The sequence below is a fragment of the Miscanthus floridulus genome, chromosome 18 (genome assembly GCF_019320115.1).
Source record: "Miscanthus floridulus cultivar M001 chromosome 18, ASM1932011v1, whole genome shotgun sequence".
NCBI classification, from domain to species: domain Eukaryota; kingdom Viridiplantae; phylum Streptophyta; class Magnoliopsida; order Poales; family Poaceae; genus Miscanthus; species Miscanthus floridulus.
The window spans coordinates 108,634,111-108,656,957 of record NC_089597.1 but is presented as its reverse complement, the minus strand read 5'-3'; the positions used below and the strand labels follow the sequence as shown (position 1 = coordinate 108,656,957).

At 47.9% G+C, this 22,847-nt stretch overlaps 4 protein-coding genes and 1 non-coding gene across 5 annotated transcripts; 4 read left to right on the top strand and 1 right to left on the bottom strand.

The window, feature by feature from the left end:
• Positions 1-375: 375 nt before the first annotated feature.
• On the bottom strand, positions 376-1,239 carry LOC136522728 (putative GDP-L-fucose synthase 2). Its single transcript, XM_066516538.1, has one exon. The coding sequence runs from the start codon at positions 1,053-1,055 to the stop codon at positions 711-713; it is 345 nt and encodes a 114-aa protein (XP_066372635.1). The 5' UTR covers positions 1,056-1,239; the 3' UTR covers positions 376-710.
• Positions 1,240-1,987: 748 nt separating this feature from the next.
• On the top strand, positions 1,988-3,246 carry LOC136524354 (uncharacterized). Its single transcript, XM_066517758.1, has 2 exons — positions 1,988-3,181; positions 3,241-3,246. Exons 1-2 carry the CDS (start codon positions 1,988-1,990, stop codon positions 3,244-3,246), a joined length of 1,200 nt encoding a protein of 399 aa, XP_066373855.1.
• An 11,999-nt stretch (positions 3,247-15,245) lies between these two features.
• LOC136521281 (probable GDP-L-fucose synthase 1) lies at positions 15,246-16,758 on the top strand. The gene is made up of 2 exons (XM_066514989.1): positions 15,246-15,387; positions 15,472-16,758. Exons 1-2 carry the CDS (start codon positions 15,366-15,368, stop codon positions 16,434-16,436), a joined length of 987 nt encoding a protein of 328 aa, XP_066371086.1. The 5' UTR covers positions 15,246-15,365; the 3' UTR covers positions 16,437-16,758.
• Positions 16,759-17,660: 902 nt separating this feature from the next.
• TRNAE-CUC (transfer RNA glutamic acid (anticodon CUC)) lies at positions 17,661-17,733 on the top strand. The gene has a single exon. It is a non-coding gene; the product is annotated as a tRNA-Glu (tRNA).
• A 231-nt stretch (positions 17,734-17,964) lies between these two features.
• LOC136522933 (E3 ubiquitin-protein ligase GW2-like) lies at positions 17,965-20,367 on the top strand. Its single transcript, XM_066516726.1, has 6 exons — positions 17,965-18,306; positions 18,436-18,487; positions 19,089-19,134; positions 19,622-19,703; positions 19,772-19,896; positions 19,972-20,367. Exons 1-5 carry the CDS (start codon positions 18,094-18,096, stop codon positions 19,847-19,849), a joined length of 471 nt encoding a protein of 156 aa, XP_066372823.1. The 5' UTR covers positions 17,965-18,093; the 3' UTR covers positions 19,850-19,896; positions 19,972-20,367.
• The last annotated feature ends 2,480 nt before the right edge of the window (positions 20,368-22,847 follow it).

The following is a 22,847-nucleotide window of genomic DNA, read 5'->3' as shown; positions in this document are numbered from 1 at the left end:
TGGGAGGATGTCGAGGAGCTTCGCCGCCAATTTCCACGGGCTCCGGCTTGGGGTCAAGCCAGTTCACAAGAAGGGGGGAATGTCAGCAGCGGCTCTGCCTCGGCATCCACTGACCGCGACGACCCTGCTGGAGGCAGCGTCCGCAGCAGTGCTCTGCTTCCACCAAGGCCCAAGCGGCGAGTTCGGCCCAATCCCAGGGTGCTCGGGCCCATGTGGCAACAGTAGACCCGTATAAGTATCAGGATTGAGAGAGAAAGGGGTCCATGAAAACTGTAAAACCTTAATACGTTTTCTGTTATAGAAGCACTTATCGTTACTGAGCATTTCTTCTTCTTTCCCGAGCATTAGCGCCGTAGTTCCTGCTTACACTCATGTGTCTTTTCACAAATATTTTCTTCATCTGCGCGTGTATCGTGATCGTTTAACTATTGTAAAACGAAGCCGCAGTTCTGTAGTACGTCTACGTATTCATCAGTTCATCATGCTTCGAAGTCTGGGGCGCGGCCATGCAGGTACCACTCGTACAGCTTCTTGAGCCCATCCCGCAGCTCGACCTTGGGCTCCCACCCCAGCGCCGCCATCTTGGAGCTATCCAGCAGCCGACTCATCACGCCGTCGGGCCGGCTCGTGTCCCAGACGACCCGCCCCTCGTACCCGACCACCTCCCTCACCGTCACCTCTCGCCCGCTCCCGACGTTGACGTGCTCCGGTCAGGAGTACGTCTCCATCAGCAGCACGACGGCGTCCGCGGCGTCGTCGGCGTGCGTGAACTCGCGCAGCTGGAGGCCGGAGCCCCACACGACGACCTCGGGGGCGCCGCTGGCCTTGGCATCGTGGAACCGGCGGATGAGCACCGGGATGACGTGGGAGCTCTCCGACGGGAACGGGTCCCGCGGGCCGTACAGGTTATTGGGCGTCGCCACGATGGCGTCCATGCCGAGCTCGGCGCGGTAGGCCTGGCACATCTTGATGCCCACGATCTTGGGGATGGCATACCTGAAAATGCCGTGTAAATTTTTCGTCAAATTGAATTGCATGTCGCAACGACCGTACATGCATGCATGCTCGTGCAAGCTTTGACGCCATGGACGATTGGAGGACGTACCACTCGTTTCCCGGCGCCGGCGGGCCGGTGAGGAGCGCGGACTCCGGTATCGGCGGAGGGGCGTCGACGGGGTAGACGGCGGAGGTGGCGAGGAAGAGAAGCTTGTGCACGGTGCCGCAGCGGCGCACGGCGGTGAGGACCAGGGCCGAGCACAAGCACGTGCGCCCCAAAATAGGAGGGGCCCACCAACCAGTCAGGTGTAGTATAGGTATAGATGTACATGTACTGTACAGGCCTGTAGGTGTATAGTAGGCCCAATCGATGGCACATGGCAGGCGGCCAGGCCCAAGGCCCCAAGCCCCCAAGCGGCAAGTGGCATGCCCTGCCCCTCTGGCCCTCTCGTTGTCTCGCATCGCAGGCACAGGTACCGCGATGGTACAGCACTGCAGGTCGCATCATCAATTCATCAGTTCATCACGCCAGCAGCCAGGCGCCGCATCGGCGTCCAGGACGCATCCGCAGACTGCAGGGCGCCGCGCCGGCCAGGCAGGACGCCAGGACGGCAGGACTCCCGGACGCCAGGACAGCAGGACTCCATCGCACTTCGCGCACATCGCAGTCTCGCAGATCCCGTCTCGTCCGTGATCGGTGATCCGTCAGTCCGTCTCGTGTCTCGCGCCTCGTGGCAGATCGGTATACTAATATGATTTCTGATGCAATTAATTTTCAATATTTTAATCAACATTGATGGATAATGACTAATATAATATTGATCCATCTAGGTGTTTAGTTATATTTGTTCTGAATCTGGATTATCTAGTGTTTCGATACAAGATTGTAGTCATGTCTTCTGCAAATCGGTCTAGAAAGTATGAATCTGGTTACCAAAAGCGTAAGAAAAAACAAAGAATAGAGGATTTAACTCAATCTCAAAAGGGGGCTATGGATAAATTTGTTAGAAAAGAGTCACAAGTGTCCACCGATAATGATGACAATGATCCTAGAGATGGTCAGATGGAGACAAAAAATATTGTTGGGGTCGAGGAAGTTCTTATTGATAACACAGATATTGAAATGGATAACAATGTTGATAACATTGGGGCCAATAGTACTTCACCAATTGCGGATGTTAATGATTCCTTTCAGCCTGATATATTTGATCCTAGATATTGGGATTCCCTTGATCATAAACAATTTGATATTTTAGCAGAGAAGGGCCCTAGAAGAGATTTATCAATTCAGAAAGGTCCTAATGATAGATATGCTAGAAGGTTTTCTGCATTATTCTATACAAGAATTTTATCAAATGGAGAGCATTGTGATAGGGATTGGCTTGTCTATTCTAAGGAACTCGATAGGGTCTTTTGCTTTGGTTGTAAATTATTTACAAAAGGCCATCGAAAAGGTCAGTTGGCAAATGAGGAGTTTAATGATTGGATACATCTTGGTAGTAGACTTAAAGAGCATGAAACAAGTCCAAATCATGTTTTGAGTATGGCAACTTGGTATGAGTTGCGTAGTAGATTGCAAAAGGATCAAACTATTGATAAAGCCGCTCAACGACAACTCGAGAAAGAAAAGGACCATTGGAGAAAAGTTTTGTTCAGAATTGTTTGCATTGTTAAATTTCTTGCCAAGCATAATCTTGCTTTTCGTGGGACTAATAGCAAACTATATGAAGATAGCAATGGGAATTTCTTGGGATTGGTAGAGATGTTGGCTGAATTTGACCCAATTATTCAAGAACATGTTCGTCGTATTACAAGTGAGGAAACTCAAGCTCATTATCTTGATTTTAAGATTCAGAATGAGTTGATACACTTGCTTGCTTCTGCTATTAAGTCTAAAATTATTAAGAAAATAAAGAGTGCAAAGTACTTCTCTGTCATACTTGATTGTACTCCTGATGCAAGCCACCAAGAACAAATGTCTTTAATTATAAGATATGTTGACTCATCTTCAAGTGATGTTCGCATAGAAGAATCCTTTATAGGATTTTTGGATGTCAACGATACAACTAGGCAAGGACTTTTTGATGCGCTGGAGAATGAACTAAAGCTCCTTGGTCTTGATATAGATGACGTGAGAGGACAAGGTTATGACAATGGGTCAAATATGAAAGGAAAACATAAAGGGGTAAAAAAACTTTTGGATGTAAATCCTCGTGCTTTCTATTCTGCTTGTGGTTGCCATAGCCTTAATTTAACACTTTGTGATATGGCTAAGACTTATGGTAAAGCTAAGGATTTCTTTGGAATCATCCAACGCATCTGTACAACTTTTGCTAATTCTACTAAGAAATGGCAGATTCTAAAAGATAACATATCAGGATTGACTCTCAAGTCAGTATCAGCTACACGTTGGGAGAGTCATGTTGAAAGTGTTAAAGCTATAAGATTTCAGTGCACAGACATTCGAGAGGCTCTACTTCAGGTACCCAATATTGTTGTATTGATATTTGATAATGATGTACTTATTTTGGCTATCTCCAACTATAACACATATTTTCTTCCTTTCAATTTCAGGTATCTGATGTTGATAATGATCCAAAAACAAGCAGTGAGGCTAAGGGCTTGGCAAACAATGAACTTGGAGAGTATGAATTTATATTGGCAATAGTCATTTGGTATGAGGTATTATATGCCGTTAATTTAGTAAGCAAACACTTGCAAGCAAAGGATATGCTTATTGATGTTGCTATTGAGAAAATGGAAGGGTTGATTTCTTTCTTCAAGGATTATAGGGAAACTGGTTTCTTAGAAGCATTAGAGATTGTCAAAGGAATTGCACTTGAGATGGATATTGGTACAACGTTTCGTAAAAGAAGAGAAATTAAAAGAAAGAGACATTTTGGCCCCGTTCGGTTTACTGAATCTTGGCTGAAAAACACTGTTCCGGCTGAATTGTTATGAGAGGAAAACACTGTTCCGGCTAAAAAAACAAGCCGAACAAGTCGAATATGGAGTAAGCCGAACGGGGCCTTTGATGAGAACTTAGATGACATAAATGCTGGTACACAGTCTACAGAGGAGCTATTTAGAATCAGCTATTTTTTACCTGTTGTTGATCAAGCAATTTCCTCACTTACAACAAGATTTGAACAATACCAGAGTTACCAACAAAATTTTGGTTTCTTATTTACCTCTGAAACATTACAGTCATTGGATGACACGAGTTTGAAATCTTCTTGTGATAATCTTGGGGCTATCCTTACAAAAGATGAAAAATCTGATGTTGATGTCAATAAATTGTATGTGGAGTTGAAGTTTCTTCAAGATTTCATTCCTAAAGAAAATATGGGTCATGTTGAAATTCCAAAGTTCCTAAAACGGCATGACTGTTTTCCCAATGCAAGTATTGCATATAGAGCATATAGAGTTCTGTTGACTGTTGCATCGGCAGAGCGAAGCTTTTCTAAATTGAAACTATTGAAGTCATATTTGCGTTCGACAATGACACAACAAAGACTTAATGATTTGGCTACAATAGCACTTGAGAGTGGATTGCTGGAGAAGATTGATTATGAGTATATCATTGAAGATTTCATTTTAAGGAACGCTAAAAGAATGATGTACTTCAATTAAAGATTATGAAAGCAAAAGTCGAATAGGTACGGTTTTTGATATATCTTAGTGTGATATGTATCATATATCTTATTTACAGTCATATTTTTTTTAGGAAGGTAGGCCTCATTTTAGAGTTTGGTACAGGGCCTTGATTTTTGCCGGCTTGGCCCTGGTGAGGACGTTGAGGGTGATGCGCAGGTTCTCGGTCATGAAGTCGGCCGGCGCGGCGGAGCTGGCGTGGAGGCCCGCCCACCTTGCCCGCGGCGAGGATCACGTACCGGGGCTGCTCCGCGTCGAAGAACTTTTGGACGGCGGGCTCGCACGTGAGGTCAAGCTCGGCGCGGGTGCGGCCGACGATGTTGGTGAAGCCTAGGGCGGCCAGGCGACGGTGGATGGCCGAGCCCAGCATACCTTTGTGGCCGGCGAGGAAGACTTTCGCCGACTTGTCGGCGAGGAACGACGGCGTGCCATTGTTGGCAGCCTTTGGCACTTCTAGTTGCAGAGCACTGTGTGTAGGCATTTGTACGTGTAACTAAATTCTGCGCGCTTGAGAGCTGAGGTAGTGAGGTGTATGTTTCTGCGGTGCCGTGCGGTGCCTTGGCCTTGAATAGAGGCTTGAGATTCGAAGTTTTGGGACCCGACTTATATTTTCTTAGACTGAGAAAACCTAGTACTAGTGTTTTCTGTTAAACAGATTACCAGGAATGTCACGGTTTTCTCTATAACAAACATGACGCATGCGCGTCTGAGAGTGGCTTTCTAATTCGTTTTGGTGGTGATCTTCTCTCGTCATTAATACCGCACATAATTAACATGACACACCACCTCTGAATATCTAACTTTCCGGCCAATTAATTTCGTTAAGTCCCCACTGCCACGACTCGGATCATGGAGCGCCCTTTTTAAGTCTCCTATACAAATTTGCACTATTTATGAAAGCTTAAAAATGAGAGAATAGAGATGGATGACAATGAGAGAAGTATCTCCTAATTTGTTTTCTAGATCCACTAGAACACCGAGGATGAAATATACCCAAAGACTTAGCCTTAGATAGGAGTGCTTGGAAGACAGCTATTTACGTGTCTGAACCTTAATTGCTTCTGCTGGGTTTCAACTCTAGCCTACCCCAACTTATTTGGGACTTAAAGGCTTTTGAGAGAGTTCCAGCTATAACTTCTCTGAAGAGAATCCACTACTACACAAATGATTAACCGCGACAACACCCCCCCCCCCCCCCGATGGCCTCCGAGGCGGGCGTCCATTTTAGCCCGCCACGGTTAATCCCGTGATTTACCGAGGCGGACATTTTTTATTTACCGTGACAGGCTCTTTTGCCCGCCACCGTAAATTTATTTACCGTGGCGGACGTCTTAAGATGCACGCCACGAAAAATACCCTATTAACCATGGCGGACGTCTTAAGATGCCCGCCACGGTAAATCGATTTACCGTGGCGGGCATATTATAAAGCCCGCTTTAAAAAATAAGGCCCAAACTCTCAGCCCAGAAGAAGCCCATCTCAGCTTTTCTACTGGGCTCGTATATAAGTGGCACTTCACTTGTGAACCCTAGCCTCAGTCCACATCCCCAGCCGCCTCCCTCTCTCATCCCCGACTCACGCGACCGCGCGCCTCCTCCTCTCTTCCCTTCGCCGTGCGCCACCCCGCGACGGCGGCTCCCGGGTGCTCGCGCGGCGGCGGCCCTCCGAGCTCGCACGCGGCGGCGACCCTCGGAGCTCAGGCGCTCCCTCCCTCTCTTCCTCTCTCCCTCCCTCGTCGGCGGGGGAGGCCCCCACGGCGCGGATCCACGACGGAGGAAACGCAAGGAGGCGGTCATGGCGTGGTTCCACGGCTGTGCAAGAAGGTGGTGCCAGCCCGGATCCACGGCGGACCCCTCCCTTCCCCGTCGGCGGTGGCGGTCCCTCCCTTCCCCGTCGGTGGCCTCCTCCAAGGGCGCGCGAGGCCTCCAGACAGTGGATCGAGGGCGCGCGGGACGACGGCGACGGCTGCGCCCTCCTCCTCCCCCACGGATCCTCCATGAACGACGACAGCGCGGGGCTAGGGTTTCAAATCCAGTGAGTTCATCTCCCTCTTCCTCTCCATCTCCCTCTTCCTCTCTCCATCTCCCTCACTCCTCCCTCTTCCTCTCTCTAGATCCGGCGACGGCGACCTCTTCCTCCATGGATCCGGCGGCGGCGACCTCCTCCCCCACGGCGCGGCGGGATCCGCGAGGAGGCACGGGGATCCGCGAGGAGGCGTCGGCGTGGTCCCCTGCGAGCGACTGGCGAGGTGGTGGCGGCCGTGGGAAGCCCGGATCCGTCGCCGGTGGGCTCGCTAGTGGGCTTGAGAACGGGCTCGCTGACGGGCTCTTGGTTTTTTTGTTTTTTTTAAAATGATTAACCGCAGCGGGCATCCTAACTTGCCCGCCGTGGTAAAAGTATATTTACCGCGGCGAGCACGTTACACCGCCCGCCGTGGTAAATCGATTAACCGCGGCGGGCAACGCCGCCCGCCGCGGTTAAGCCACGATTTACCGTGGCCTCTAGGCCGCGGCGGACGGCTTTGCCCGCCGCGGAAAACCGAAAACGCCCGCCTCGGGTAAAGTTTATGTAGTAGTGATCACTTCCAACTAGCCAAACACTTAAAATGCCAACTAATTCAGGTAGGGATCAGGAGATAATCACTTGTACATTTATATTAGGAGCTGGGAGCTTAAAAATTCTCCTTCACTCTGCTCCCTGTTATATTCTAGTGGGGATCAGCTCCAAGTGTGATCAAAATCCGACAAAAAAGGTTCTATTATTTTTTAAACATCATATTACATTTATATGATTTTTTCTCGAATATGCAAAATGATTGCGCATCATTGTATTTAAGATCGAGAAATTGAGTTTTTACATCGACGTGCAATGAAATGACAGACTGGGAGACACAGCTTCTGCTCCGAAAAAAAAACACGCACCTCTCCCCATCCTCTCTTGATCTCTCCCGACACGGCGACGCCCAGGGCGACGGCGCCCCCCGGGCAGCGAGCGGACCTCCGCGGCGGCGCGCGGGCAGGACGGCGGCGCACGGCCGCGACCTGCACCCCGCTGGCCTCCTCTCCCTCTTCCCATCGGTCTCTCCCTCTCCCTCTCCATCCCGACACGGACAGGCCAACGACGGCTGGCACAGGCGAGCGCGGCGGCTGCGGGCGCCCTCCTCCTCCTCCTTTCCCCTCGCGACTGGGCCCCGGCGGTGTCCGCCGGCGTCGCTTGCCCCCGGCGCTGCCTCCTCCCTCTGCTCCGTGTGTGTTCATGTGTTGCAGGTGCTACAGGAAATCCTAGCAGCCTGTGCTAGGGGTCGCGGCGGGCCAGCTTCGACCCAGCCCCCGGCGGCGGTGCCCTTCTCCAGTGTGGATGCGCTCGCCAGCGACAGCGGCGGCGACTGGCAGGTTGTTGTCCCTCCGGCGACTGCGTGGCCGACGAGGTAACCTCCCATCTCCTCCATGTCTCTTGGCCATCTTTTACTGAATGTTTTGGTGGCGGGAGCCCCAGATTCTTGGTGCAGTTACCAATTTTTTGTGAGATTTTTCCTACATTCCTGGTACAAGTGATGCAAATCTGTTTCCAGAAGGCCACCTCCTTTCAATCACTCACAATGTTCCCCAAGTGCCGCATTGGTCAATACCGAGCCCTGTACAAACCATTTTAATTTATTCATGTATGTTCCTCAGTATTAGATTTTCACTTTTCAGACTAATGTATTAAACAAGTTAAGAAATATTGGATAGGTCAATGCTTACTACAGCAGATGACATGGCTTTCGTCCTTTCAATTTTGTGCCTGAATGTTCTCATGTAGACATGTATGTAGTTTTTTGTGTGAATTTGTTCTAGTTTGAGAGGCGAGTGCTCTTTGTTGAGGTTCCAGATAAGACCTAATTTCTTCGAGCTCATTCTAAAAAAAGGTTTTATTTTGTAAGGCAACCATGCTGCAGCCTCACATTTACCTTCGTCCCATATTGACCAGCATAGATGTTATACTTAAACATTTGCTACGGCAATACATGTTTTAGAATCATTTTACCTATTTGTTGGTGTTCATCGATCTTCTCCATTTGCTAGAGTGGCGGGAGTGGCAGTTCCTGAGCCCGACGGTGGAGCAGGCTGTGCGCCATGGTCTGCGTGACGCAAAGGACGATACACAATACAAATTTTATTCTTGTGTTGTGATTTCGGTTCAACACAGGACTTCATTTCATAGGCCAATTTTGAGGACTATCATCAGGTGCAGCAACATCAAGGTGTTTTTGTTCCCTTCTTTTTGTCATTCTTTTACCTGTTTGATAAAGTTTTTGTTCATAATTTATAGCATCCTCAACGAACTTGCTTCGTTTTGCGAATTTGTATGATGCTGCTGGTTTCCTTAGATTATTTACTGAGTACGAAGTATCCGTCTAGACGAAGAAAAAAGGAGTTCACTCCTCAACAGTACAGTTGATTCCATCAAGTTTTACCTAAATTATTTTATTAATGCTTGCCCAGGTTTCTCAGAATGATTCTTATTCTTGTGCAAGAATTTTGTTTTGAGACAACTTCATTCCATGGGTGCATTTTGAGGGCTATCAGCAGGTGTAACTGCATCAAGGTGCTCCTGATCCATTGCTTTTATCATATTTCTTCTACCATGTGCTAAAATTTTCATTCAGATTAAACCTTGAATTTTTAGTTTGATACAATTTATATGCACATTGTAAAATCTTAGAACAAGCCAACCACTTGGAAAAAAACATTATCTGGTATGTAACAAACATCATGACCCTACTCAGGTACTTAGTTGGGTTGCATACTATATGTTAGCTTACTAATCGCTGGTACATATTTAGGTACACTATTAAAAGTTTGAGATCACAGAAATACCAGTAGTGCCATTTGTTGTTCTTTTACTGTCCTGCAAGGTTGAAAGTGATGCTTTGATCATTTCCTTTAGGTTTCATGTTCAGTAATGTGCATGGAAGTTCTTTTGCTATTCGCTCGTTTCATAAATTCACCTAGCATTTTAGTACTGTCCCATGGATGTGCTTCATAGATTGATTATAATGGGAAGTATATCAGCTCCTGCAACATTAACCAATATGAAATCAGTGTATAAAAACAGCACATGAGAGACCTAAATGCTTACTGAATCATTATTATTATGAGTAGGAAAAAAGACGAGGGCTAAGAAGATTAAAACATTCCTGTTGGGTTAACTCTGCTACATGTCATATGCATTCCCAATTTTGCTAATAGAGCTGCTCAAAGACTCATGTTCCTCATATGTGGCTATCATGGCGTATTTAAAATACTAAGCTCTGAGTGTTTGGTCATGGTGTTACCTACAGGTCTAACCATAATTAGTTCAGATAACTCTTAATTCGTGTGGTTGGTTTGACCCTTTGAATTTTCCATTGCTTTACAACAAACAATAAAGTGTGCCTAATCGTTCTATTTTTTCAGCCCATTTACCAGATCTGTCCATCCCACCGTTCTGTTGGATCTTTTCGTCCCCTCACCAGATCTCTGTGTAATAATGGATGTGAGGCTTTCCTTCCTTCCTCTTCGTTGTGGCATGAGTGAATTCTTTGTGCTCAGAAAGGCCTTTTTGTACGGTGCGTGCTCTCCTTGCCAGCGCCGGGGCCAGATACGTGTGTGGATCTGGCTCGCCAGCCTTCATTGCTGGAGGAGCCCCACATAGGAGCATCTGGCCTGTTGCGCATGGCAGAGGTGCACTCTATCCCCTCCTCTCCCTCCCCTTCCCTTGGCTCCCTCTTCTCACTGCGAGGATTTTGGCCCCCTTCCCCTAGGAGGCCATCGGATTTTGCGCTTCTCTTGTTTTTAAATGTGCGGATCATGCGCATAACTGATATCCTTCGTTATACAATGATGATTAATTGTTTCATTCTTCATGTTACCTACTGAGGTTTTGGGGTTGTGCAATGATGAACTTTTTTAAGACTGAGGCAATGGAATTGTGCAGTGATGACTAATTATTTCATTCTTCCATGATTTCTTGCTATTTGCATTACTTCTGTGATGACAATGCCATTATATCTTAGCAATTCTCTTTTGCATGTGTTGTTTTGTTTTCGTTAGTTCCTACAATTTGTGCATTTGTTACTGAGCATAAGTCCATTGTCGGTGATGTCTTTGCTTCACATAATTTGTTGGTTATTCTATTACTGAGCACACCCCATTGCTAGTGATGTATTTGTTCCTATCCATCTCCACTTTCTTGCAAATCCACTTTTTAGCAGGTTTGAAACATCTGGAACTAAGGTTCTGGTGTGTGCTCACCCTCATAAGGCTTGATCAGTGCCTCTATGTTTTCCCTGATATAGCATGGCAAAATAGATAACAAATTGAGCTATTCTTATATAGCTTTGAGTCTGTTTTTGGCTGTGTAATTAACTAATGCTTAAATCTGGATAAGTTCTTAGTTCTCACATGCCTATTTGCTTGGCAGTAAAGAATTAATCCTTACATCTTACATATTAGTTTATCACCTTGCTGTAAAGGAAATGGACCTCCTTATATTATGCTACTTTCTTTAATTGCTGGTGTGTGTAATTTCATTCTAGAAATCTAAAAAGGGAAGCCATTTCTTTTTTAGAAAATACATAGCTCTTCCCAGTGCCTCCTAATTCTTTTCCATGGATATGAAAAATAGAGTTGTTTCCTAAAATCAGAAAAACACTCTTAGCAAAATGGCTCAAAAAGCATTATTGTACCAATTTACAGTTTCCTCTTGGGAATTCTGCACCTTTTGTTTATCTGATAGGTTCTTTCTTCCTTCCAGCAAGCAGTTGCAGAAAGCAGCATCATTTATAAGCAGTTTCAGAATAAGCTTTTCCATACTCCTGTTCAAATCTTTCACAATTTTTGGCAATTGATATGCGATGCAGCACTAACATTTACAATCTTAGCCAAATATACAGGGTGATCTGTCAAATATTTAGGATGGACTGAACAGCAAGGGCTTAGATAAATGGTTAGCTCTCTGAAGGTATCTCAGGTACAATCTTTCCCTGCATTGGATTATTGAAGGTACAATATTAATTATTCTCCTGCATTTAACCCTTAAAAATTGATGTTACACTCAATGTTGCAAGAGTTACCACCATCTGCATTAACTGAAACCATTGTTCCTTCTTCCAGTATGGCTGTCAATCCACCGCTGCCCATTCTGGCAAACTGAACATCTATGGGAAACTCCATGTTTCATATAATATATGCTCGTTGTTGTGTTCTTCATCGTTTGTTTCTAAAAAACAGTATCTCATCATCGTTGATAATTACAGCTCTCAGTTAGGTGACTCAATTTTAGTTAGGCGTCTATAATATTTGTTATTGTCAGCATTGTGCCATTTCCCAGATAGATTTTCGGCCATTTCTCGCGTGCATGGGCGTGCGCAAATCACTAGTCTAGCTATGTCGTGCGTAGGAGGATCATTCATGTCGCGATGCGATTTAGGGCTAAGAATGCATTGACCTTTCTACAGAAAAAAGTTGACATGGATGTTCATACGCGTGCATCTGCATGATAGGGCGTGCTCTCAGGGTCTTCACCCTATAAAATACGATGGAATTCTCTTTCTAAATAGTAGTAAAACAATGACACTAGTCATAGCACAAGAGAGTGCTCACAAGGAGGTATTTACTAATAAAAATTTATACTAAATTTTGAATACTAAAACAGTAGGAGAATCCCGCGTCACTAGGAAAAGTAGAAAATTCCTCCGTAAACAACTACTACTTCGAGGCCAGATCCACTTGGGGGATGACGGATCCGGTTGCTAGAGGGCGGATCTGGTGTTCTTCAAGGTTGTCAGGCCTGCAACAACGAGTTCGGGCTGGGTGCGGCGACTGTGGCGGCGACCGGTTTGCTCCGGAGGTGGGGCGACCGATCCGGTCCTAGCCGGCCACGCGCGCTGCATGGTCGGCGGCACTAGTGCCCGGGCCACGATGGAGTGGGCTGTCGCGCATGCTGTGCGGTGGTGTCAATGCGGATTGGTGGCGTGGTGGTGCAGCCAGGCGCCGTCCGACCTCATGGTGATGTAGACGGCTGCACTGGTCGTGCGACGTCAATGCCGTGGTGGCATGGACGGTGGTGACCTGCTTGTTTTTTCGCTTCTGCCGCGTCATGGTGGCAAGGCGGGCGTCGATCGAGCGGGCCACACCAGGCTCTCCCAGTTCGGCGACAACGACGACGGCTGTGTGGCATGGCAGAGTGGGCGGCTTGGGGCCGGCGGAGGTTGCTGGAGGCTGTGTGCGGTGTGGGTGATGCAAGGCAGGCTCGACAGGGGTTGGGGGTTGGATCGTTGATAGGTTGGGCGACTGGGGCTTCTTCTGATCCTGGCCCTTTTCTCCCTGCCATCTATCTTCCCCCTTCCTCAGGCTATGGCTTCCGAGGCGGAGCTGTCCGGTTCTTCTTCCGCTGGCCGGTTTTGTCGGTTCCGCGCGGAGGGTGGACACCTCGGCGGGATTCTTCCGGCGCTTCTCCCGGCCGATGTCTCCAGAGGCGGTGGTCAGGTGGGGTTGCCGCCCATCCATCACCGTACTCTACCTCTCTGGTGCGGTTCGGTCTCTGGCAGCAACGATGTTAGAGGATGCTTGAGTTTGGGGTGAAAGCCTGGACGACGACGTTTTTGCGGACGCCGTTCCCTTCTTTGAGACGTCTTTTCTTACCTCTCCTCCTACCGTACTGGATGTTGCAGGTGAAAGCCTTCCCATGACGGGCTACCTTGTCGGCGCTTCTAGCGTCTTTTCTAGGCTTTTCAATTCCGCATTTCTCTTTCCGTCTGAGCTGTTTGGTATGTGTCCAGCTGGTCATCGTGTTTTTTCCTCTATCCTTTGTTTTTTAGTTGAGTTGTTTTAGTTGGGTCGTTTCGATCAAGTTAGAGCAAGTAGTGGCGTGAGTTATGATAGTTGTTCGGTCCGCTATATCAAAGTGGTGTAGGATGAGTGAAATACTCTCCTCAGTTGTATAGTTTTTGGGCCCAGTTTTCATTTAAAAAACTTAACGGGCACTTGCTTTTTTTCTTTCTTCGTCTAATAGAAATCGTGGTAAAATTTTTGCCGTCCTTTCTTAAAAAAAACAAATACTACCACTCTACCAGTGCGCAATGATGCGTCGGTAAGGACCAATGACGACAATGTCGCGTTAAATAGTCAGCTCCTCAGCCACACGAGTCGGGATCAGGAGTACCATGCCTGATTCTCGATGGATCGAATACAGCATCAACACTGGCACGATAATCACGTGGTGACGGCGGGAGGATTGAACGCTGAGCATGTGTGAGTTCTCCAGACCAAAAGCGACAGCGACCGGCCCCTCTTCTTCGATCTGGCCCAGCCAAGCACCTACCCTGCCTGCGGCCCGCCGGTGGTGCTGAGTTGACCAGTGCCGGCAGCGTCATTGGGCCTCTGGCTGTGGGACGCGGGCTGGACCTAGGCCTTGTTCAGATGAGTGTTAGGAATCAGTATTTGACACTATAGCACTTTCGTTTGTATTTGACAATTATTCTCCAATCAAGGTTTAACTAGGCTTAAAAGATTCGTCTCGTAATTTACAATCAAACTGTGTAATTAGTTATTTTTTTATCTATATTTAATACTCCATGCATGTGTTCAAAGATTTGATATGATGGAGAGAGAGTGAAAAAACTTGGAATCTAAACAAGGCCCTATCTTGGATGTTTGCACTGGCCTTTTATGGCCAACGATTGTGTCAGATGGGCTTGTGCACGCTTGGAATAGTCCTATTTTTTTTTACGGCGAAGGAATGCGGTGCAAGTAGCAACGCAACGTGCACGCTTCACATTCTTTGGATCCCGCGCGGCCTCACGTGCCCTGCTTTAACTGAGTATTGGCTTCCTCACGCAACAGCTTCTGGCCCTGATCTGATCTCTTCTCGCGTAGTAGTCGCATGACGGGATGCTTATTCCATGCTCCAGTTGAAACTTGAGAATTGGAGTACTCGCATACTGTTAGTAATGCATCTGAACGAGCTAACAATGCCCTCTCCCCACCCCCCCCCCCCCCCCCTTTTTTTTACCAAACCGGCTATGGTTGTATATGTCACTAAACTTGTAGAATGCAACTACTGATAATCACTATGTTAATTTACGAGATTATAGTAACTCCTTACTAAGTAGTTTACTATAACGTTATGGTAAATATCTTCATGTGTTATAGTAATCCAACTATCGTAAATATGTATTGACATTATTGTAAATTAGTATATAAAATTATCGTAAATGGAGGTGGCGACAGAATAACTTATTTTATAGCTGGCTACTGAATATACTCTTATATATATATATATATATATATATATATATATATATATATATATATATATATATATATATATATATATATATATATATATATAGTTTGTGAAACAATGAAATTTTAAACTTTCACAAAGAAAAAACCCAGCAAACATGCACTCTGCCAAGTGCTGCCATACCTTTTGGAAACTGGAAATGCACGAAACTTAGAAAGGAAAAAGAAACGAATTTGATCTATGATATTAGAAAAAAAATAGTCAACGGCTCTGAGCTGTGCTCTCGAGTCTCGACTCTCGAGCAGTTCGATGTACGTAACCCGGCCCACGAACCCATCTTAATAACGGCCCTCTAAAAATCCCAATTGCCCCGTCCAGCGACCGCGGCGACTCTCATCCGTATCCGAGCATCTCCGGCCGCCGCTCCCTCCGGACCCTCCGGCGACATGGGCACCGTCACTGCCGCAGGTAAATCCCGCCCTCTCCCTCACCCTCCGCAAGCTCGATCTCCCGTGCTGGGCTTACCTCCGACCCCCTCTCCCCCCCTCGCAGATCCGCACCCGTCCTTCCTCGCCGACAAGGACGCGAAGGTCTTCGTCGCCGGCCACCGGGGCTTGGTCGGGTCCGCCATCGTGCGCCGCCTCCTCTCGCTCGGCTTCACCTCCGTCGTCGTCCGCACCCACGCCGAGCTCGACCTCACCCGCCAGGCCGACGTCGAGGCCTTCTTCGCCGCCGAGCGCCCGCGCTACGTGGTTCTCGCGGCCGCCAAGGTCGGCGGCATCCACGCCAACTCCACCTACCCCGCCGACTTCATCGCCGCCAACCTCCAGATCCAGACCAACGTCGTGGACGCCGCGCTGCGCTCCGGCTCCGTCCGCAAGCTCCTCTTCCTCGGCTCCTCCTGCATCTACCCCAAGTTCGCGCCGCAGCCCATCACGGAGGGCGCGCTCCTCTCCGGCCCGCTCGAGCCCACCAACGAGTGGTACGCCGTCGCCAAGATCGCCGGCATCAAGATGTGCCAGGCCTACCGCATCCAGCACGGCCTCGACGCCGTCTCCGCCATGCCCACCAACCTCTACGGCCCGCACGACAACTTCCACCCCGAGAACTCGCACGTCCTGCCCGCGCTCATCCGTCGCTTCCACGAGGCCAAGGCCACCAACGCCCCCGAGGTCGTCGTCTGGGGATCAGGCTCGCCGCTGCGCGAGTTCCTGCACGTTGATGACCTCGCCGACGGCGTCATCTTTTTGATGGATCAGTACTCTGGCCTGGAGCATGTCAATGTGGGGAGTGGGAGTGAGGTCACCATCAAGGAGCTTGCCGAGCTAGTCAAGGAGGTGGTCGGCTTCCAGGGGAACCTGGTGTGGGACTCCAGCAAGCCGGACGGCACACCCAGGAAGCTCATGGATAGCTCCAAGATACAGGGGATGGGGTGGAAGCCCAAGATCGCACTCAAGGAAGGCCTCGTCGAAACCTACAAATGGTATGTCGAGAATGTCATCTCGAACAAGAAGTAGAGCCGTGACATGCCAGTGGCGCTGGCTTGTTCTCCATTGCTATTTCCACAACATGATTTGTAGCGTTTCTATGGTGATTGAATATCAGATCATACGGTTATCAGTTATAAGTTAACCCACATTGAAGAGGCTTGTTATGTTATGTGTTGCCTGAATAATCTGTGGGTCAAGTTAGTATACTGCTACAAGCATAATTGTTCCGGAACACTTTTTATTGAATAGAGGAAGTTCATTGACCAAAATGATGATAAATTGATGTTCTTGGCCAAACAACTGCTTGCTGATTGAGCAAGCTCTGTTTGATGTCTGCAATATAACAATGTGTTCAGAAACATTTATTGCTTTATATCCTTGAGTTTGTACTCTACTGTTCACATTGAGAGGAACTTCTGATCACTGAAGATGTTGCTTTCAACTGATTTTAATGCTATGATTTGGAAAATCACCTGTGCCAAGAGTTCAAAAATTAAGTTCAGTATGTGAAGTTTGTTCTTGTGTTTGGATGACCACACTGTTTGCAAAGGCATTTCCAGAAGTAACTGTCTTCTGAAAATGGTGGAAAGTTAACCTTCAGCTGAAGTAACTAGAAAAGTTTAGAGGAGGAAAGAGCATTTTGTGGAAGGTATTGGGTAGTCAATGACTCAAGTGTGCCTAGTAATGTTATATCATAGTAGTCCCTCCGATCCAAATTATAAGACGTTTGGCTTTTCTAGATACATAGTTTTTTGTTATGCACTTAGATATAGTGTATGCCTAGATACGTAACAAAAACAATGTATCTAGAAAAGCCAAAACATCTTATAATTTGGAATGGAAGGAGTAGAAGCTTATCCCCTTCTTGCTTCTTATATGTTGTTGTATTGAATAGGAAAGGGATCCCAATTTGAAATGAACTCCGGATATCTTGTTCAATATGTACATCAGATCGAAATTATTGCTGAGAAAAAGACAGCAGTGGACCTTTTGTATGACTAGGTAGGATTGTAGGAAAGCGCAATTTGTCATCAGAACCGGAAAGTCTTCCATTTCTTCATTAGTACATTCAAAGCAGCAGTATCCTCATGGGCCCATAGCAGCAAATATTTCAAACCATTATACTTAATGATTTATCTTATTCCTTCAACTGTCAAATGTTTGAACCAATGCAATGTAAACTGGTGGTGTACGGAACAAGTTTAATATTTGAACTGGTAAATAATAGTATGAAGAAGATTAGTCCGTGATTCCGTTGTAGTCTAGCTGGTTAGGATACTCGGCTCTCACCCGAGAGACCCGGGTTCGAGCCCCGGCAACGGAAATTTTTTGGTTGTTTCTTCTTTTTGCTCTGGTTCACTTTTTCTTTTTTTGTCGACATGTACTCTCTTCAGCTCTGGACAGCGACGGCACTACGGCAGACAACCCGGTGGCAACGGGGATCATCGTAGCTGTCCAAGTCCAACACATTTCAAAAAAGAAGCAAACGATGCCTTGCTTCCCTCCCTCCATTTCTCCTTTGCCTCCTCGGCTCAAAAAGCGCAGCCACCCACGCTCCATGATCCTCATCTCCTTCCACACCTGCACCGATCAATGCTCACGCAGAACTGCAGCTGCCGCAAGGCTATAAACGTCTCTGCTCTCCTGCCGCCGCGGCTTCCTCCGCAAGCGCGCGCACCTAGGCATGGGCAACGTTGTGTCCGGCGTGCAGCTCCGTCGGCGGCTGCCTGCGGTGGAGGAGCGCCTCACGCGGCCGCGCCGCCTCGTCCGCGAGCTACCCGACCTTGACGCCGGCCGCCTGCGTCGTCTCATCCGCAGTGGCGACCTCGCGCCGTGCTTTGACCCGGCCGAGGACGCCGGCGACGGCCTAACCGAGGAGTGCCCCATTTGCTTCTTTGTATGATCGATCGCTCGTTCCTCCAGAATTGTACCCTGTTTCAGATAATTGGCGCCTCTGTTTTTTACTAGCTGTGCGCGCGTGACACTTTTTTTAAATATAGTTTATTTTTCTTTGCTGTCCATGCAGTTCTACCCGAGTCTGAATAGATCCAAGTGCTGCGGCAAAGGGATCTGCACTGGTGAGTTTCCATCTTCTCAATGCCTTTTCTTTTCAGGCTTCAGCGATACCACAATACTGATAGATAGGTGCTGTATATTTGTTGGGTTACTAACTTTTCGAATTTGGAAGCAAGCAGCGTCCTATATATTTGGCTTCATTTTTTTTCTAACAATAGTGACATTGCACAAAACAACTTATAGTAGTAAAGAGCACCAGCCCTGCCATATCTTTCGTTTCAAGAAAAGGAAAAACAGCACCAGCTCTTGTCAACCTCTTTTTTTTTCCTTTATATGGGACACTGCCACATGTCTGTAATTTACTTCAATTGATCTGCGGAGGTGTTTTCCATCAGCGCCAGAAGTCACTATGATCATGTAAAGTAGCTAAGTACCCAAGAGGCGGATTCAGGTAAAAAAGACATTAGTAACTGTGCTGTTCCTGACCATGTGCAGTTTTAGTATTCTACCCATTTGCTTTTTCTATACTGACTATATATATTGTCCTATTGCTATTTGGTTTTGTCTACAAATACTTTGCACCTTCAGTTTCCCTCATGCTTGAAGAATGCTATATCCTTATTAAAGCTCCACTAAATTGCTTCATGTTGCTTCTGCCTGCAGAATGCTTCTTACAGCTGATGCCATCCAAGACTTCTAAAGCTGTCCAGTATCCTATTTTGTGACTTTTTTTTCAAAAACCTGGCAGGAGCTCTGCCTCTCAATTAAGGAAGGAAAGAAATTTATATGTACAGGAAAGTTCGGAAGACCGGAAAGCCCCACCGGGCACACACAGAAAAAGAAGACACCCAGCACATCCCCCCACGGGGGTTAAACATAGAATGGCTAAGTCGGGTTATTAAGGATCCTATTTTGCGACTTTTGATTTGAACTGTTAGCCTGACATCTGATATGCGCATTGTAGTACATTATAGGTTCCCAATCGACGCGCAAGAAACTTCTTCTGCTGAACCTAGATTTTCGGAGATGATCAACACTTCACACTTGCATGGCGCTAGTCCTGAAAAATGTTCAGTTTGATTGAAGTATTAGACACGTAACCTTAAGTTGAGACACAGTGATACATACTGTAGATGAAACTATTGGCTTGTTCAGTTTTTTCGTCTCAAATCTTGGGTCCTTAGCTAACAACGCAGCTGCCCTTTCTGCAAAACCAAGGCTTACGCAATTGAATACCAAGGCGCTCAAATGACAATTGGGAAGAAAATCAAACAAGAGGTATGTTTTCTACTTGTAGATTCTGAATTTGTTATAGTACTACTTATTTACAATCTGACCTTGTGCAGGGGGAACCGAACATCAATGAGACTAAGTTGAGAGTACATTCGAAATCTCAGATTACCGGCGAAATTATTCGAGCCTAGAATTAGCTAGTCCAATTTTACACTTCCGCAAGTTTACTAACCTACTGGTAGGTTTTTCTTTCCTGGACTGGAAGAGCTTTCATGACTGCCATGACGTACTCATCCTAACTGAATTGTTTCAGATATCAGTTCGTTCTGAAAAGAGTCTGATTCAGCTTCAGCGACTTGTAGTACTGTACAATGAAGCAAAATATTCTGCTAGTGGCTGTAAAGGAATGAGGAGTTGGTGTCGAAATGTACGTTGATTCTGTAGGTGGCTCTGGAGACAAAAATTAGGTTCCAAGTGTTATGCCTTAATTGCATTAGTGGTGATCAAGGGCTCCACGTCAGCATCCAATAATACGACACCAATCACTTGGATTCCGTCCGGTGCACTTGGCACGCTTCAAGATCTTTGTACTCTTTTTGCCTTTTAACTTCTTGTATTTTCTGTATTCTTTTTCCAAAAAAGCAATGGTTAGCGCATTTTCTCGTCATACTACTGCCTTTTCAGAATATGATATCCGTAGCATTGAATGTTTTTTCAGCTCAGTCGCAACCTTTTTGCTCGTTTAGGAATTCTTTCAAACCAGATACATAACACATGTTCAATAACTCCATCCGACGTGTTTGCAGTAATTTGTCGAACACCATTGGTGTCAGTAAACATTCTTTTTGTTGAATTAGAATCAGGATGTGTTTCTCATCACTGTCTGAATAAGGTTGCAGATTGAAGGAACCTTTGTGACTTGTTACCTGATTTCCCCATGACGATTACTAGTTAGAAACAAGCCACAAACCAAAGTATACTTTGGACACCAAAGCCTTCACATGAGGCATGCTCAATCTAGAAAGTTCTACCCAGTATTGAGAACTCTCTAGCGGAAGGAAATTTGCAATGGCGGCCACTGAATCACTGATTGAGACGTACAAGTCTCTCGTCACTTCCTAGGACAAGATGAGCTGCCAATGGCGAAGCTCCAAAACATTAGGTCACCTTCACACGCGCCCGTGAAGGAGCCGAGCCACCTTTTACAGTAAGCATCATGTGCAGCAAATACACTATTCGAAAACTGCGGCTATAAATCTAGACCACTCCCTGAACATACCATCATCCAGCCATCACAGGCACAAGCTTGATCAGTGATCACTGATCAGCAATGGTGGCCAACAGAGCTCTTGCTCCTCTTACTGTTCTTGTTATTGTGCTACTAGTTTCAGTAGGCATTGCAAAGGCCAGGCCAGTGAGGAGCAACCTGGGCCTGGGCATTGGTGCCGGTGGAGGCCTCGGCATTGGGCTTGATCTTGGGCTGGGAGGCTCTGGGTCAGCATCTAGCTCGGGCCAGGGATCGGGTTACGGTGCCTGGTCCGGTCCAAATGGCGGTTCATATACCGCATCGGGTCACGGGTCAGGCACGGGCTCTGGGTATGGTTACGGCTCCAGCTTGGGAATGCGGGCTCGGCATCTGGTTGTGGATCGGGCACGTCATCGTGCTCGGGCTCAGGGTCTAGTTTGGGCTCGGGGTCTGTGGGCCTAGGCACATCGATCAACGTCGGTGTCGGAGTTGCTGCAAGTGGTGGGTCAGATTGTAACACCGGTTCTGGCTCAAATTATGGTTCTAGCACGGGCTTGGGCTCTGGGTCCAACGGAGGCTCGTACCGCTCACCTGGACGCGGGTCTTCCGGTTTTGGTACGGGCTCGGGCTCAGGGATTGGGTTAGGCGGCTCAACTGGGTTCAGTGTCGGGCCTAATGTTGGGCCAAGCGGTGGGTGTTCGAGCTGTGGGTCAGGGTCCAGGTCCGGTTCCGGCCCGGTTGGTGGCTCGTACTCGGGATCATCAGCGAACTCTGGCTCTGGTTCTGGCATGAGCACAGGCTCTCAGGCTTCGGTGCTTCTGGTTCTGGTCCTGGTTCTATCCCTACGGCCGGATCAGGCTCGTCATCAGGTTACTAATGTTTCGAAGAACGAAGTGATTGTTCAGAGTGTAACTACCAGTTTGCTGGTTGTAGTGTCACGAATGATGGACCCGAATTTCACTCGAATATGCCCGTTAGCGAGCTCACCGAGCGCGTCACTCGAGCCATCGAGGCAAGCGACGTTAGCTCAACCCCTCTAGTTGCGAAAACCGTGGACGAGGTAATGCATGAAACTCAACGGACCCCTACCGAGCCCAACGGCGCTCGGGGGCTCAGGACGCCCCAACACCTCGGCACGACCTTAGCTGCGCCCAACGCCTGGATCCGCGACTCCGACTCGCCCGATCCCTCGACACATCCGACGCCTGGATCCACGACTCTGACTCGCCCGATCCCTCGTTCCGCCCAGCTCCTGGATCTGCGACTCCGACTCGTCCGATCCCTCGGCATGTCCGACGCTTGGATCTGCCACTCCGACTAGCCCGATCCCTCATTGCACCCAGCGCCTGGATCCGCGACTTCGACTCGCCCGATCCGTCGTTGCGCCCAGCGCCTGGATCTATGACTTTGACTCGTCCAATCCCTCGTCACGTCCAACGCCTGGATCCACGACTCCAACTCGCCCAATCCCCCGTTGCGCCCAGCGCCTGGATCTTTGACTCCAACTCGCCCGATCCCTCGGCACGTCCAACGCCTAGATCCGCAACTCCGACTCGCCCGATCCCTCATTGCGCCCAACGCCTAGATCCATGACTCCGACTCGCCCGATCCCTCATTGCGCCCGACACCTGGGTCCACGACTCCGGCTCGCCCGACGCCCTGGTTGACGACTCTGTCTCGCCCAGTCCCTCGGCCACGACCAAACGCTTGGGACCACGCTCCTAGAAACAATGGGTCAGAAACCGGAAAGAGGAGGCCACGTCCACCAAGGTGCACACACTCACGCCCGCAGACAAACCCCCAGGCGATTCTGCCCGAATCGCCCGGGGGCTCGGGGGCTACACCCGCGAGTGCGCTCGCACGCACCTGCTGTCGAAACAAAAAAATTCCCCCGCTGGCAACACGAAACCCCCCAGATGATTTTACCCGAATCGCCCGGGGGC